Source organism: Pelophylax lessonae (assembly GCF_965119305.1).
Source record: "Pelophylax lessonae genome assembly, chromosome: 9".
Classification (NCBI taxonomy): Eukaryota; Metazoa; Chordata; class Amphibia; order Anura; family Ranidae; genus Pelophylax; species Pelophylax lessonae.
This window is the reverse complement of record NC_138776.1, coordinates 139,505,174-139,518,709: the sequence shown is the minus strand read 5'-3', so window position 1 is coordinate 139,518,709 and position 13,536 is coordinate 139,505,174. Positions and strand designations below refer to the sequence as shown.

The 13,536-nt window shown below is 42.6% G+C and overlaps 1 protein-coding gene across 1 annotated transcript in view; it reads right to left on the bottom strand.

Moving 5' to 3' along the window:
* The window catches only part of ALOX5 (arachidonate 5-lipoxygenase), a 98,469-nt gene that overhangs the window by 47,600 nt on the left and 37,333 nt on the right, over positions 1 to 13,536 (bottom strand). The window contains exons 5-7 of the mRNA XM_082268002.1: positions 4,696 to 4,802; positions 281 to 453; positions 18 to 164 (exon numbers count right to left, since the gene is read on the bottom strand). Coding sequence (XP_082124128.1) covers positions 18 to 164; positions 281 to 453; positions 4,696 to 4,802 — 427 coding nt within the window. The remainder of the gene's footprint in view (positions 1 to 17; positions 165 to 280; positions 454 to 4,695; positions 4,803 to 13,536) is intronic.

Genomic DNA, 13,536 nt, shown 5'->3' with positions numbered 1-13,536 from the left:
ACAATATATAGGAATACCTGAATAGCAATTGGCATAATCTTGTTCTCAAGATTTTTGTACAACAAACAGATGGGTGCAGCAATATATTGAATGGTGCAGGGATCTGTTTTGTTAGCAGAGATGCCATCAAGAAGTTCGTAATCAACTATGAAGATATTCCCTAGCTAAAACAAGGTGAAAAAGAGTAAGGGTAAGATATGTTAATTTCACACCACTAAGACTCAGCCACCACAACGATGAATTACATTTTCTATATCCTTTATATTTACAGGATACATACCTCAATTTCCTGTTCAAGTGTAAGTTTCCGTTCAAGACTTAGTTCTACCATTTCATGTGTTACAGGAAATTTTTCTGGTATTTTTGTGCATTTTTTTATCATAACTGGATTGCAGCCGTTAAGAAACTGGTATCCGAACATAAAGTCTTCCCGCCAATGCTGCATGACATATTCTTCAAAATAATAGAAACAGAATTTACATTTATTTCATATATATATACAATATACACAAATATTTATTTATAGTGTATAATCTATTGGACTTTGTAAAAGTATCCCTGAGTTTTACTTTTGCCCTCATCCTAACATTTTACTATCACCCAAGTTAATATTTCTTTATTTATTGTGTTCCAAACTAAAATAATTTTTCTTCCTTTTAGTCAGGTAATAATAAAAGTAGCGTATAACGGCCATCACCACTGTACCACATCCAAAATATCACTATATAACCAAGAAAAAAGAAATGCAGACATTACTGCTACACATGATCACTGGAACAAAGGATCATTTATATCCTAAAAAACATAGTTTCCATGATTAACAATATCTCCTCATAGCTGCCAACAGACATTGTTGAATGTACAACCTTGATTTCATATACTGAATATACATGCATGCACAAATCACATAACTTAATAGTAATGAAGTAGATTACCCTAAGTCAATGCATTTCTCAAATGGCTTCTTCAGGACCATCCAAGAATCAAATGGGGAGATAATGATAATAACAATATACATCAATACAACTGAGGTAGGGCAGAGGCATTGGAAAAGGACTGGGTAATCCCATGGGGCAGACGCTGGGACAGAGAGACAAATCTGAACCACAACCAGCTGGAAACCCTTGGCCTGCATTCTGAGGCATGGTGAGGCAGTGGATGTGTCGTGGGCCACATATTGTTTAATCCGCGGCAAGATCAGGCTTCCAACTGTAATTCTAGATATAGTACATACTGTGGGTCTACTATAGTGGATGCTGAAGCATACAAGTTATAGATCACTCCTACTATGGTAAATTTTAGAAACCATATTAAAACCAATTAGAAAGTGGACACGACAGGATTTTGGCCTCTTAGCCTTGGTATGGTTTCCAGCTGATTGTCTTTCGGATTTGTCTCTCTGTCTCAGTGTCTGCCCCGGGGGATTACTTTGTACTTTTTTCTGCCGCCTCTGCCCTACCTCAGTTGTATTGTTACACATTGTTATTATCAGTATCGCCCCACTGGATCCTCGGATGGTGCTGAAGAAGCTGTACAAGAAAATCATTGACTAAGGCTGGGTCCACACATGCTGTGGCCGCGGTTCACAGCAGGGGGTCGGTGTGTTACTGATCACCGATTCAGGTGCGAGTCAGGTCTGAATTTCTGTCTGAATTTGCACCTGAATCAGAACCAAAGACGCACAGGACCCTTTCCAAATGTAGACAGCTGCCACCCAGGAGCTGTGTGAACCGGCTCCATTGAGAGCTGGTCATACTCTCCTGTCATGCAAATTGGAAAACCGCATCCAATTTTCATATGTATGAACCAAGCCTTAGGAGGATCTACAGTATCTCACAAAAGTGAGTACACTCCTGACATTTTTGTAAATATTTGATTATTTATTTTCATGTGACAATACAGAAGAAATGACACTTTGCTACAATGTAAAGTTGTGAGTGTACAGCTTGTAAAAAAGTGTAAATTTGCTGTCCCCTCAAAATAACTCAACACACAGCCATTAATGTCTAAACCGCTGGCAACAAATGTGAGTACACCCCTAAGTGAAAACATCCAAATTGGGCCCAATTAGCAATTTTCCCTCCCCGGTGTCATGTCACTCATTACTGTTACCAGGTCTCAGGTGTGAATGGGGAGCTGGTGTGTTAAATTTGGTGTTATCGCTCTCACTCTCTCATACTAGTCATTGGAAGTTCATCATAGCACCTCATGGCAAAAAACTCTCTGAGGATCTGAAAAAAAGAATTGTTGCTCTAAATAAAGAGGGCTTAGACCATGAGAAGATTGCTAAGACCCTGAATCCGAGCTGCAGCATGGTGGCCAAGACCATACAACAGTTTAACAGGACAGGTTCCACTCAAAACAGGCCTTGCCATGGTCGACCAAAGATGTTGAGTGCACCTGCTCTGCGTCAGAATTGCTGCAGAGCTTGAAGTGGTGGGGGGTCATCCTGTCAATGCTCAGACCACACTGCATCAAATTGGTCTGCATGACTGTCGTCCCAGAAGGAAGCCTCTTCTAAAGATGATGCACAAGAAAGCCCGCCAACAGTTTGCTGAAGACAAGCAGACTAAGGACATGGATTACTGGAACCATGTCATATGGTCTGATGAGACCAGGATAAACTTATTTGGTTCACATGGTCTCAAGTGTGTGTGGCGGCAACCAGGTGAGGAGAACAAAGACAAGTGTGTCTTACCTACAGTCAAGCATCGTGGTGGGAGTGTCATGGTCTGGGGCTGCGTGAGTTCTGCCAGCACTGGGGAGCTACAGTTCATTGAGGGAACCATGAATGCCAACATGTACTGTGACATACTGAAGCAGAGCATGATCCCCTCCCTTCGGAGACTGGGCACAGGGCAGTATTCAAACATGATAATGACCCCAAACACACCTCCAAGATGACCACTGCTTTGCTAAAGAAGCCGAGGATAAAGGTGATTTACTGGCCAAGCATGTCTCCAGACCTAAACCCTATTGAGCATCTGTGGGGCATCCATAAATGGAAGGTGGAGGAGCGCAAGGTCTCTAACATCCACCAGCTCCATGATGTTGTCATGGAGGAGTGGAAGAGGACTCCAGTGGCAACCTATGAAGCTCTGGTGAACTCCATGCTCAAGAGGGTTAAGGCAGTGCTGGAAAATAATGGTGGCCATACAAAATATTGACACTTTGGGCAGAATTTGGATATTTTCACTTAGGGGTTTACTCAGTTTTGTTTCCAGCAGTTTAGACATTAATGGCTGTGTGTTGAGTTATTTTGAGGGGACAGCAAATTTACACTGTTTTACAAGCTGTACACTCACTACTTTACATTGTAGCAAAGTGTAATTTCTTTAGTGTTGTAACATGAAAAGATATAATAAAATATTTACAAAAATGTGAGGGATGTACTCACTTTTGTGAGATACTGTACTGGCATAAGTTACGTGATTTGTGAATACATGTATAATCTGTATATGAAATCGAGATTGTACATTCAACAATGTCTGTTGGCAACTATGGGGGGATATTATTAATCATGAATACTATGGTTTTTAGGATATAAATGATCCATATATTTTAACAATAAAATGGTGCATTATTTTTTATTACATACCAGTGTAATTTCATGTGTACCAGTAAAGCCCCCATTCATTTTTTGGATATACAGGTAAATATAAACTATTGCACATAAACATTTGATTTTTACATTTTAATCCAGTCTATTCTGAACTGTCCTGCTGAAAAAGCCTGCTGCTTTGAGTACATTAGCTTAAGTCTAAGTTTACATGGGGTTAAGTAGGAGAGTTTATTCATCCCCCTTTGCCACCACTTCTTCTATCCATATAGGGCTATTTAGGGATTTATTTAGAGAGAACGTTTGAATGAAAACAGCTTCTGCTGGTTTTATTTGTTTAGAAAACCTATAATGATCTGTAACTCCAGTGTCATGGTTGCACCCTTTACTATTGTTATTATACAGGATTTATATAGCACCAACAGTTTGCGCAGCGCTTAACAAAATGAAGGCAGACATTACAGTTACAATAAAATTTGGATCAAAAGGAATCAGAGGGCCCTGCTCGTTAGAGCTTACAATCTATTGATACAAAAGGCAATAGCTGTGGGGGATGAGTTGATGGAGCAAGTGAAACAGTGTTATTAGTTAGTAGCCGGGTAGGCTTCTTTAAAGAGAAGGGTTTTCAGGGATCGTCTAAAGATGGATAGATTAGGGGACAGTCGGACAGATTGGGGTAGAGAGTACCAAAGAAGGCTAAATGCTTATTACAAATATTTTATATAAATACTGCAAGGCCAAAATACAAGAAAAAAGTTGTAGTGTGTTGAAGGGTCACAACAAGCATTGTTTGCCTCATTGTAGGAACCAATGGGATGACCCCAAAATATATGTGATAACGTGTGCTAAAACACTTACGCATAGGTGTGAATCCAGCTTTAAAGACTGCAAAGTGGAAATCTTTATTTTTTTCTCACAGATAAAAAGGTCAGTAAACAGAGTATTACTGAATAAATTAGGTACACAACACAGATACTGAGCTGTGCTAAAGTATATGTCTTCAAATAAGTCTTCATGTTGTCCAGATTGGCAATTATTGGCACCATATGCAACTGTCCATATAGTACTGTAGAAAAACTGAATCCTAAACACAACACAGTAAAACCTTGAAAACCCTTAAATGTCCTGGAGTGTACCTGATATTGTATTGCTAATTCTGACAAAGATCTTTTCAAAATCTGCAAAGTCACTCCATGAAGACTGGAACATGTGCATGAAGCTGTTCACAAACAGGTTCTCCATCCTAAGAAATGAACACAAACATTTTCTATTAAACAAAACTATCAAAATGAAAGACTTTTTTTGTATATATATATATAGTGATAGTGGCTTTCAGCTCATCTGCATGGTTAGGTCTGGTGTCTCTCATATTCCTCTTGACAATACCCCACAGATTCTCTATGGGGTTTAGGTCAGGCAAGTTTGCTGGCCAATAAAAAACAGTGACACCATGATCATTAAACCAGGTATTGGTACTTTTGGCAGTGTGGGCAGGTACCAAGTCTTGCTGGAAAATGAAATCAGCATCTCCATAAAGCTGGCCAGCTGAAGGAAGCATGAAGTGCTGTAGAATTTCCTCGTAGGGGGCTGAGCTGACTTTGGACTTGATAAAACACAGTGGACCAACACCAGCAGATGACATGGCTCCCCAAATCATCACGGTCTGTGTATTCCCACTAGAATTCCAATATAATCAACCCACTAAAGGATGATTTCGATTTCATAGTAGAGTATATTCCTGATATAACCTCAGTATTAACTTGATTTGATATATAATTTTGAATTATTATTATAGGGTACATTCATGTTATATTCTATATACTGTCTTGATTTAGCTCACCGGATTGAGTACATCCCTAACCAATCCCAATGTAGTCAACCCATTTCAGGATGATGTAGATTGCATAAAAGGGTACATCCCTGCTGTAATCCTAGTGAAGTCATGATTTCGCTCACATGCAAGGGTACATTCCCACTATAATGCTATGCAGTCAGCACATTTAAAGTTGATATAGATTACATACTAGGGTACATCCCTGCTATAATCCCATGCAGTCCAACAGTTTAAGGTTGATATAGATTACATACTAGGGTACAATAATTCTATAATCCCATGTAGTCTGTCCACTTAAGGATAGCATAGATCAAATAGGGTACATTCCTGCTATAATCCCAGTATAGTCATGATGATTTGGCTCACATACTAGGGTACATTCCTGCTATAATCCCATATAGTCAATCCGGTAAAGGATGATATTGAATATCCCTTAACCTCCTCTTCATGGGTCCCATGCTGGTGCGCTGGGCTCCTCCTCTTCCTCGTGTCTCTCTATAGGAAGCAACTTCCTATGGGGGCCACCTGCAGGCTTGCTTCTGAGCTGACACAAACAGTGCAGCTCAGCCTCCCATCCTGCTTTCAGCTCACAAGATTTGATTGACAGTAGCAAGATCCAATGGCTCCCTCTGCTGCCTCTGTGGGCAAAGAGAGAAGAGTGAGCGGCTGCATATGGGCACAGCACTGGATTGAGATTGAGTTCAGGTAAGTATACAGATACAAGTAATAGGACATTTTTTACATTAATGCAGCGAAAGTATTAGGGTAAATAATGTCCAGATTTTAGAACCACTATAAGGCTAGTAATTAGTCACATTCAACTTAATTCTGTAATGTTATGCAATGCCACTTCTTCAGTGGCCTAAATAATCATGTGCTTGTGTGTTAATAATTTATTAGTGATTTCCTGGTTATCTATTTCCTACCTCTTATATATCATAGGCAAGTAAAACTTCACAGGTACTTGAATGAATTTAAGTCGTGGGTCTTAATTCGCAATACATCATTTGTGACTCTCTATTGAATCAATAATATTTTAGTTCACTTCAGAAGTCTAAGAGTGTACCTAATAACAGTACATTTATAAACAGTATTTCACAAAAGTGAGAACACCCCTCACCTTTTTGTAAATATTTTAATATATCTTTTCATATGACAACACTGAAGAAATTACACTTTGCTACAATGTAAAGTAGTAAGTGTACAGCTTGTAAATTTGCTGTCTCCTCAAAATAACTCAACACACAGCCATTAATGTCTAAACTGCTGGAAACAAAAGTGAGAACATCCCTAAGTGAAAATGTCCAAATTGGGCCCAAAGTGTCAATATTTTGTATGGCCGCCATTATTTTCCAGCACTGCCTTACCCTCTTGGGCATGGAGTTCACCAGAGCTTCACAGGTTGCCAGTGGAGTCCTCTTCCACTCCTCCATGAGGACATCACGGAGCTGGTGGATGTTAGAGACCTTGCGCTCCTCCACCTTCTGTTTGAGGATGCCCCACGGATGCTCAATAGGGTTAAGGTCTGGAGGCATGCTTGACCAGTCCATCACTTTTATCCTCTGCTTCTTAAGCAAGGCAGTGGTCATCTTGGAGGAGTGTTTGGGATCGTTATCATGTTGGAATACTGCCCTGCAACCCAGTCTCTGAAGGGAGGGGATCATGCTCTGCTTCAGAATGTCACAGTACATGTTGGCATTTATTGTTCCCTCAATGAACTGTAGCTCCCCAGTACTGGCAGCACTCACGCAGCCCCAGACCATGACACTCCCACCACCATACTTGACTGTAAGTAAGACACACTTGTCTTTGTACTCCTCACCTGGTTGCCGCCACACACACTTGAGACCATGTGAACCAAATAAGTTTATCCTGGTCTCATCAGACCACAGGACATGGTTCTAGTAATCCATGTCCTTAGTCTGCTTGTCTTCAGCAAACTGTTGGCGGGCTTTCTTGTGCATCATCTTTAGAAGAGGCTTCCTTCTGGGACGACAGCCATGCAGACCAATTTGATGCAGTGTGCGGCGTATGGTCTGATCACTGACAGGCCGACCCCCCACCCCTTCAACCTCTGCAGCAATGCTGGCAGCACTCATATATCTATTTCCCAAAGACAACCTCTGGATATGACGCTGAGCACGTGCACTCAACTTCTTTGGTCGACCATGGCGAGGAAAACCATGAGTGGAACCTGTCCTGGTAAACTGCTGTATGATCTTGGCTACCATGCTGCAGCTCAGTTTCAGGGTCTTGGCAATCTTCTCATAGTCATGGGGTGTCCAACCTTTTGGCTTCTCTGGGCCACATTGAGTGTAGAGAAATTTTCTCGGGCCACATATAAAATATATACTATAGTTAAGGTATATAAGTAAGCCGCGCCTCCGCACTAATTTAATACAACTAGAGGATGATCAAATGAAATGGAATCAGTATACAGAGGTTTACTTCTTCTGAGAGATATTTAAGGAACCCTCTAACCACCATGACCACTTCAGTGATTTGAAGTAGTCACGGTAGTAGGAGTCTGAAGCATTGCACATGCTGGGATATTTACAATTATGTGCTGGGGGCTAGTTGCACCCCTAGCACATATGACTTACATAGTTACATAGTTAGTGAGGTTGAAAAAAGACATCAGTCCATCCAGTTCAACCTATGATGTGTGTGTTTGTCTACTGTTAACCGCACATTGCATACCCCTGTATGTTGTGGTCTTTAAGGTGCCCATCTAATCTGAAACTATCAATGCTCCCTGCTGATACAACTGTTTGTGGAAGAGAATCCCACATCCTTACTGCTCTTACAGTGAAGAACCCCCTGCGTATTTTAAGGTTAAACCGCCTTTCCTCTAGTTTTAGTGAGTGGCCACGTGTCTTATTGTATTTCCTTTCTCTGAATAGGTTTTTACATATGCTAGGGTTGCCAGTACAATATTTGTACATTGATATCATATCCCCCCTCAATCGTCTTTTCTCCAGAGAGAAAAGGTTCAGTGCTTGTAGTCTTTCCTCATAGCTGATGTCCTCCATCCCCCTAATTATTTTTGTTGCCCTTCTCTGGACTTTCTCCAGTACCAGCACATCCTTCCTGAGGACCGGTGCCCAGAACTGGACAGCATACTCCAGATGTGGCCGGACCAGAGTCTTGTAGAGTGGGAGAATAATCTCTTTATTTCTGGAGTGAATCCCCTTTTTTATACATCCCAGTATTCTGTTTGCTTTGCTTGCAGCGGCTTGGCATTGCATGCCACTGCCAAGCCTGTTGTCTACCAGTACCCCCAGGTCCTTTTCCATCCTAGACTCACCCAGAGGTCCCCCCCCCCCCCCAGTGAGTAGCTTGCTTTCTGGTTTCTGGCACCCAGGTGCATTACTTTACATTTTTCAACATTAAACCTCATCTGCCATGTAGTTGCCCACCCCATTATTTTGTTGAGGTCCGCTTGTAAGGTTTCCACATCCTGCCCAGAAGATATTGGTATGCTTAGTTTAGTATCATCCGCAAATACTGAGATTTTGCTCGATATCCCCTCCTCTAGATCATTTATGAATAAATTAAACAGGATTGGCCCCAGGACAGAACCCGCCCAATCTGAGTACTCCCCATTAATCACCACCCTTTGTAACCTCCCCTTGAGCCAGTTCTCTATCCAGGTACTCACCTTATGGTCCATACCTACCTTCCTTAGTTTGGACAGTAAGCGTTTGTGGGGAACGGTGTCAAAGGCCTTTGCGAAGTCCAGATACACCACATCCACAGGCTTACCTTTATCTAGGTGGCAGCTCACTTCATCATAGAAGGTTAATAGATTGGTTTGGCAAGAACGATTTTTCATGAATCCATGCTGATTACTACTAATAATACTGTTTTCATTACTAAAGTCTTGTATGTGGTCCCTTAACATCCCCTCCAAAATCTTGCAGACTACTGATGTTAGGCTGCCCGGCCTATAGTTACCCGGGCTATATCTCGGCCCCTTTTTAAATATTGGTACCACGTTGGCTTTTTTCCAATCAGCTGGCACCATACCCGTCTATAAACTATCCTTAAAGATCAAGAATAATGGTCTGGCAATCACCTGGCTGAGCTCTTTAAGAACCCTCGGGTGCAAGCCATCCGGTACCGGTGATTTATTTATGTTAAGTTTCTCTAGTTTAGTTCTAAGTCTATCTTCTGTTAGCCATGGCGGTATTTCCTGAGGTGTGTTGTTTAGTTTGGCCCTACAAGCTGGGTTAGTGTAGCCCCCCAATTCTTTTGTGAAGACTGAAGAGAAGAAATTATTTAACACTTTCATCTTTTCCCTGTCCTTAGGCAGCCAGAAAAGGTCATGTCCTTATTTATGTATGAACAAGGACATGACATATTATGACAAAACACAACTAGTTATTATAAAACATATTGTAACAATTTACACATGCTAATGCACATACCTTTTCTACTTATTTTGCAGACTGCTGGCGGTTACTGCTGGCGGGTACTGCTGATGCGGTTACTGCTGGCAGTTACTGCTGGCGGTTACTGCTGGTGGGTAATGCTGGCGGTTACTGCTGGCAGGTAGTTCTGGCATGTACTGCTGGTGGGTGATGCTGGTGGGTACTGCTGGCGGGTAATGCTTGCGGGTAGTGTTGGTGGGTAATGGTGGCGGGTATGGCTCCTGTCACAAGCGGAGTGCATTTCATATCACTCCGCCTGTGCCAGACATCCTAAGTCTCCCACAGCAGCCAGGAGATTGCACGGCACTTGTGGGTGTCCGTGAGCTGCCAGCGGCGGGCCACACTGGCCACGGGTTGGACATCTTTATGTAGAACAACAATTCTTTTTTTCACATCCTCAGAGAGTTTTTTGCATGAGGCGCCATGATGAACTTCCAATGACCAGTATGAGAGAGTGAGAGCGATAACACCAAATTTAACACACCTGCTCCTCATTCACGCCTGAGACCTTGTAACACTAACGAGTCATATGACACCGGGGAGGAAAAATTGCTAATTGGGCCCAATTTGTACATTTTTACTTATGGGTGTACTCGCTTTTGTTGCCAGCGGTTTAGACATTAATGGCTGTATGTTGAGTTATTTTGAGGGGACAGCAAATTTACACTGTTATACAAGCTGTACACTCACTACTTTACATTGTAGTAAAGTGTAATTTCTTCAGTGTTGTCACATGAAAAGATATAATCAAATATTTACAAAAATGTGAGGGGTGTACTCACTTTTGTGAGATAATGTATATATATATATATATATATATATATATATATATACATACATACATTATATATAGTGTTACTAATAATCTGAATACATTTAAGATGTTCAAGGCGGTCCGTTCTCATCCGATCTCCCCATCTCTGACAGCTCCGTCTCTGCACAGAGCGGAAACGGAGCTGTCACCTGCCTAGTCAGCGGGGATCGGCTGAGCAGAACGGAATCTGTCGAGCGGTGCGCTCGTGTGAAAGGGGCCTTATTTACCCTTGGTAAAATCAATGTGCTTTTGCGGCCCACATTTCCATTAGCATGGCATTTGAATAGGCAGCCCTGCCTGCATTCCCCGCAGTAAAAAGGTGCATGCACCTTTTTAAAAACGTGGCCGCTGGGAAATCGCTTGGTTCTTTTGACCATGTGATTTCCCGGGCTGTACCTGCACCTGCAAATGCACTGCATTTTTACATGCATGGGGGTGCCATACAGAATGAATTTTCACTGTGGGTGGTTGTGGGTGTGGGAATTTCTGCGATTGAGGTGAACCAAGCCTAGTAAAAGGATTTAGCAGCAAATGGTGACAATGAGGTTATTCTTTAGGTTGCAAAGATAGTGCAATAACAATAATAATAATAATAATAATATCTTTGATTATCAGAAGTACTTATTACTGCACAACTGTAGAGACTGATGCTTGAATCTGTTGCATAACTTGCTGTTATCATGGCCAGGCTTACTGCAAGAGTGAATCTTGCAATACGTTTTAAGGATATGCATGTTAATGTTATTTTAAAAATAAACTTAAATATACAGCTTTTATTATTAGAATAATTGACAATCCTGCCATGAGGGATTTTTATTATGCAGTCTGTCCCTGTTTACTAATTTCTGTCCTGCATTATTACCCATTAGCATGGCCTTTCAATAAAGACTAAAAGTGTTTTTTTTCAACACACATTATGCAGGTATGGTTTCTTATGTTAGGTTTCTTATCTTCTTTATGGACTGTGTCATAGAAATTCTCTGCATTCAATTTTTTTTTTTTGCAAAAGAAAGATTTTATGCAAACAATGATGTAGCCGGGATTGAACTACTAAAATATATCTACATTTATATGTTTATCGTTACTGTTGGAGTTGTCTGTGTGCCCCTTTAAGATTGCTTTCAGCGGAGATCAGCCTCTCACAGGAAGTGGAAGAACTGGATTGTGGGAGATATAGTTCTGAATCGAGAGCAGACTGTTATCTGGATTGCTGGGGGGAACTGTTCTCACAGGGAGCAACGGGGAAGTGAAGGACCATGGGAGAGACTATAAATCTATCTGCTCCACAGTGTGAACGCTCTCTTGCTTCCGTGACTCAGTGAGTGTGGATCAGCCTGTTGTGAACATACAGGACTGGTGGTGGCTGAGGCCTAGTACACGGAGCTCGTCTTCAGCGGAGCGGATGCTGATAGCTACACTGTGGGTGCTGAGTCTGACACAGTATAGCTGAAGAGGAACCGAGTGAAGATCAGACAGACAGCCTGACGAAGCAGAGTATCGCTCACCCCCAGAAGCCGGAGCGTGGAAGAGCACATCGCCTGTCTTATCGGACCCTTACTAATGGACATCTGAGAGAGAGAGGGTGCCTGTGTGGAATCCTAACCACAAGTATAACCTTTCCCATCAACACACTGACCGCAGACACTATTGCACACATCACCTCCCTTGGGATTAGAAATTATCATCTTGGACAGTGATAAGAGCTCCAACTGCCGGTGAAGATTTAGCAAGGCCTTTCTATGGGAGGGGTGTCGACACCTGCTACATCTTAAACGGGGCAAACTTGATTTGTTTACAGCATTGTTAGTTCGGACATTAATAGCACTAAGATAGGTCTAAGTTTTCCTTTAAGATAACAATCGTAGCACTAATATAAAGGTCATCAGACACTGTTTCAAATCTTAGAGTATTGTTCTACCTGTCACGGAACCATGAACCAGACGTACAACAACAAATAAGTGAAAATAAGAAGGCTTTATTGAAAATCAAGCTGTAAAGCAAAAGTCCAAACGGATGGCGAAACCGAGGCAGAGTCCTTGCGAAGCCAGAGGTCAGGAACCAGGAGGGTAGTCAGACGAAGCCGGGATCAGGAACCAGCAGGGTAGTCAGACGAAGCCAGGATCAGGAACCAGCAGGGTAGTCAGACGAAGCCAGGATCAGGAACCAGCAGGGTAGTCAGACGAAGCCAGGATCAGGAACCAGCAGGGTAGTCAGACGAAGCCAGGATCAGGGACCAGAAGCAGCAGCAGTCTTAGAAGCATGTGAACACAGGAGGACCAAGCAAGGAACTGAAGCCACAGACCTCCTATATATATGAGCTAGGCATCCAGCTCCTCCCAGTGGGAAGGAGGAGCCGCAGGGTGGGAGGCTACAAGAAACCCAGAAACCAAGATGGCCACCAGCACATGTCAAACGAAGGAGAACAGCAAGAAGGTAAGACCATGACAGTACCTCCCCCTCAAGGGCCCCTCCTCCGCGGAGTAAAGAACGGTTTCTGAGGGAAGCGTGCGTGGAAGGCTCGGAGCAAGGCAGGAGCATGGACATCTGCGGAGGGAACCCAGGAACGCTCCTCTGGACCATAACCACGCCAATGAACCAAAAACTGCACCCGACCGCGGACCAGGCGTGAGTCCAGGATATTGCTCACCTCATACTCCTCACGATTGCCCACTTGGACCGGACGAGGCCGAGGAACCAAGGAAGTGAAACGATTACACACCAGTGGCTTCAACAGGGAGACATGAAACACGTTGGAGATCCGCATGCCAGGAGGAAGCGCAAGGGCATAGGCTACCGGGTTTACCCTGCGAAGCACTCGGAAGGGACCAACAAAGCGAGGCGCCAGCTTGGGAGTGGGCACTCGAAGGTTGAGGTTGCGGGTGGACAACCATACACG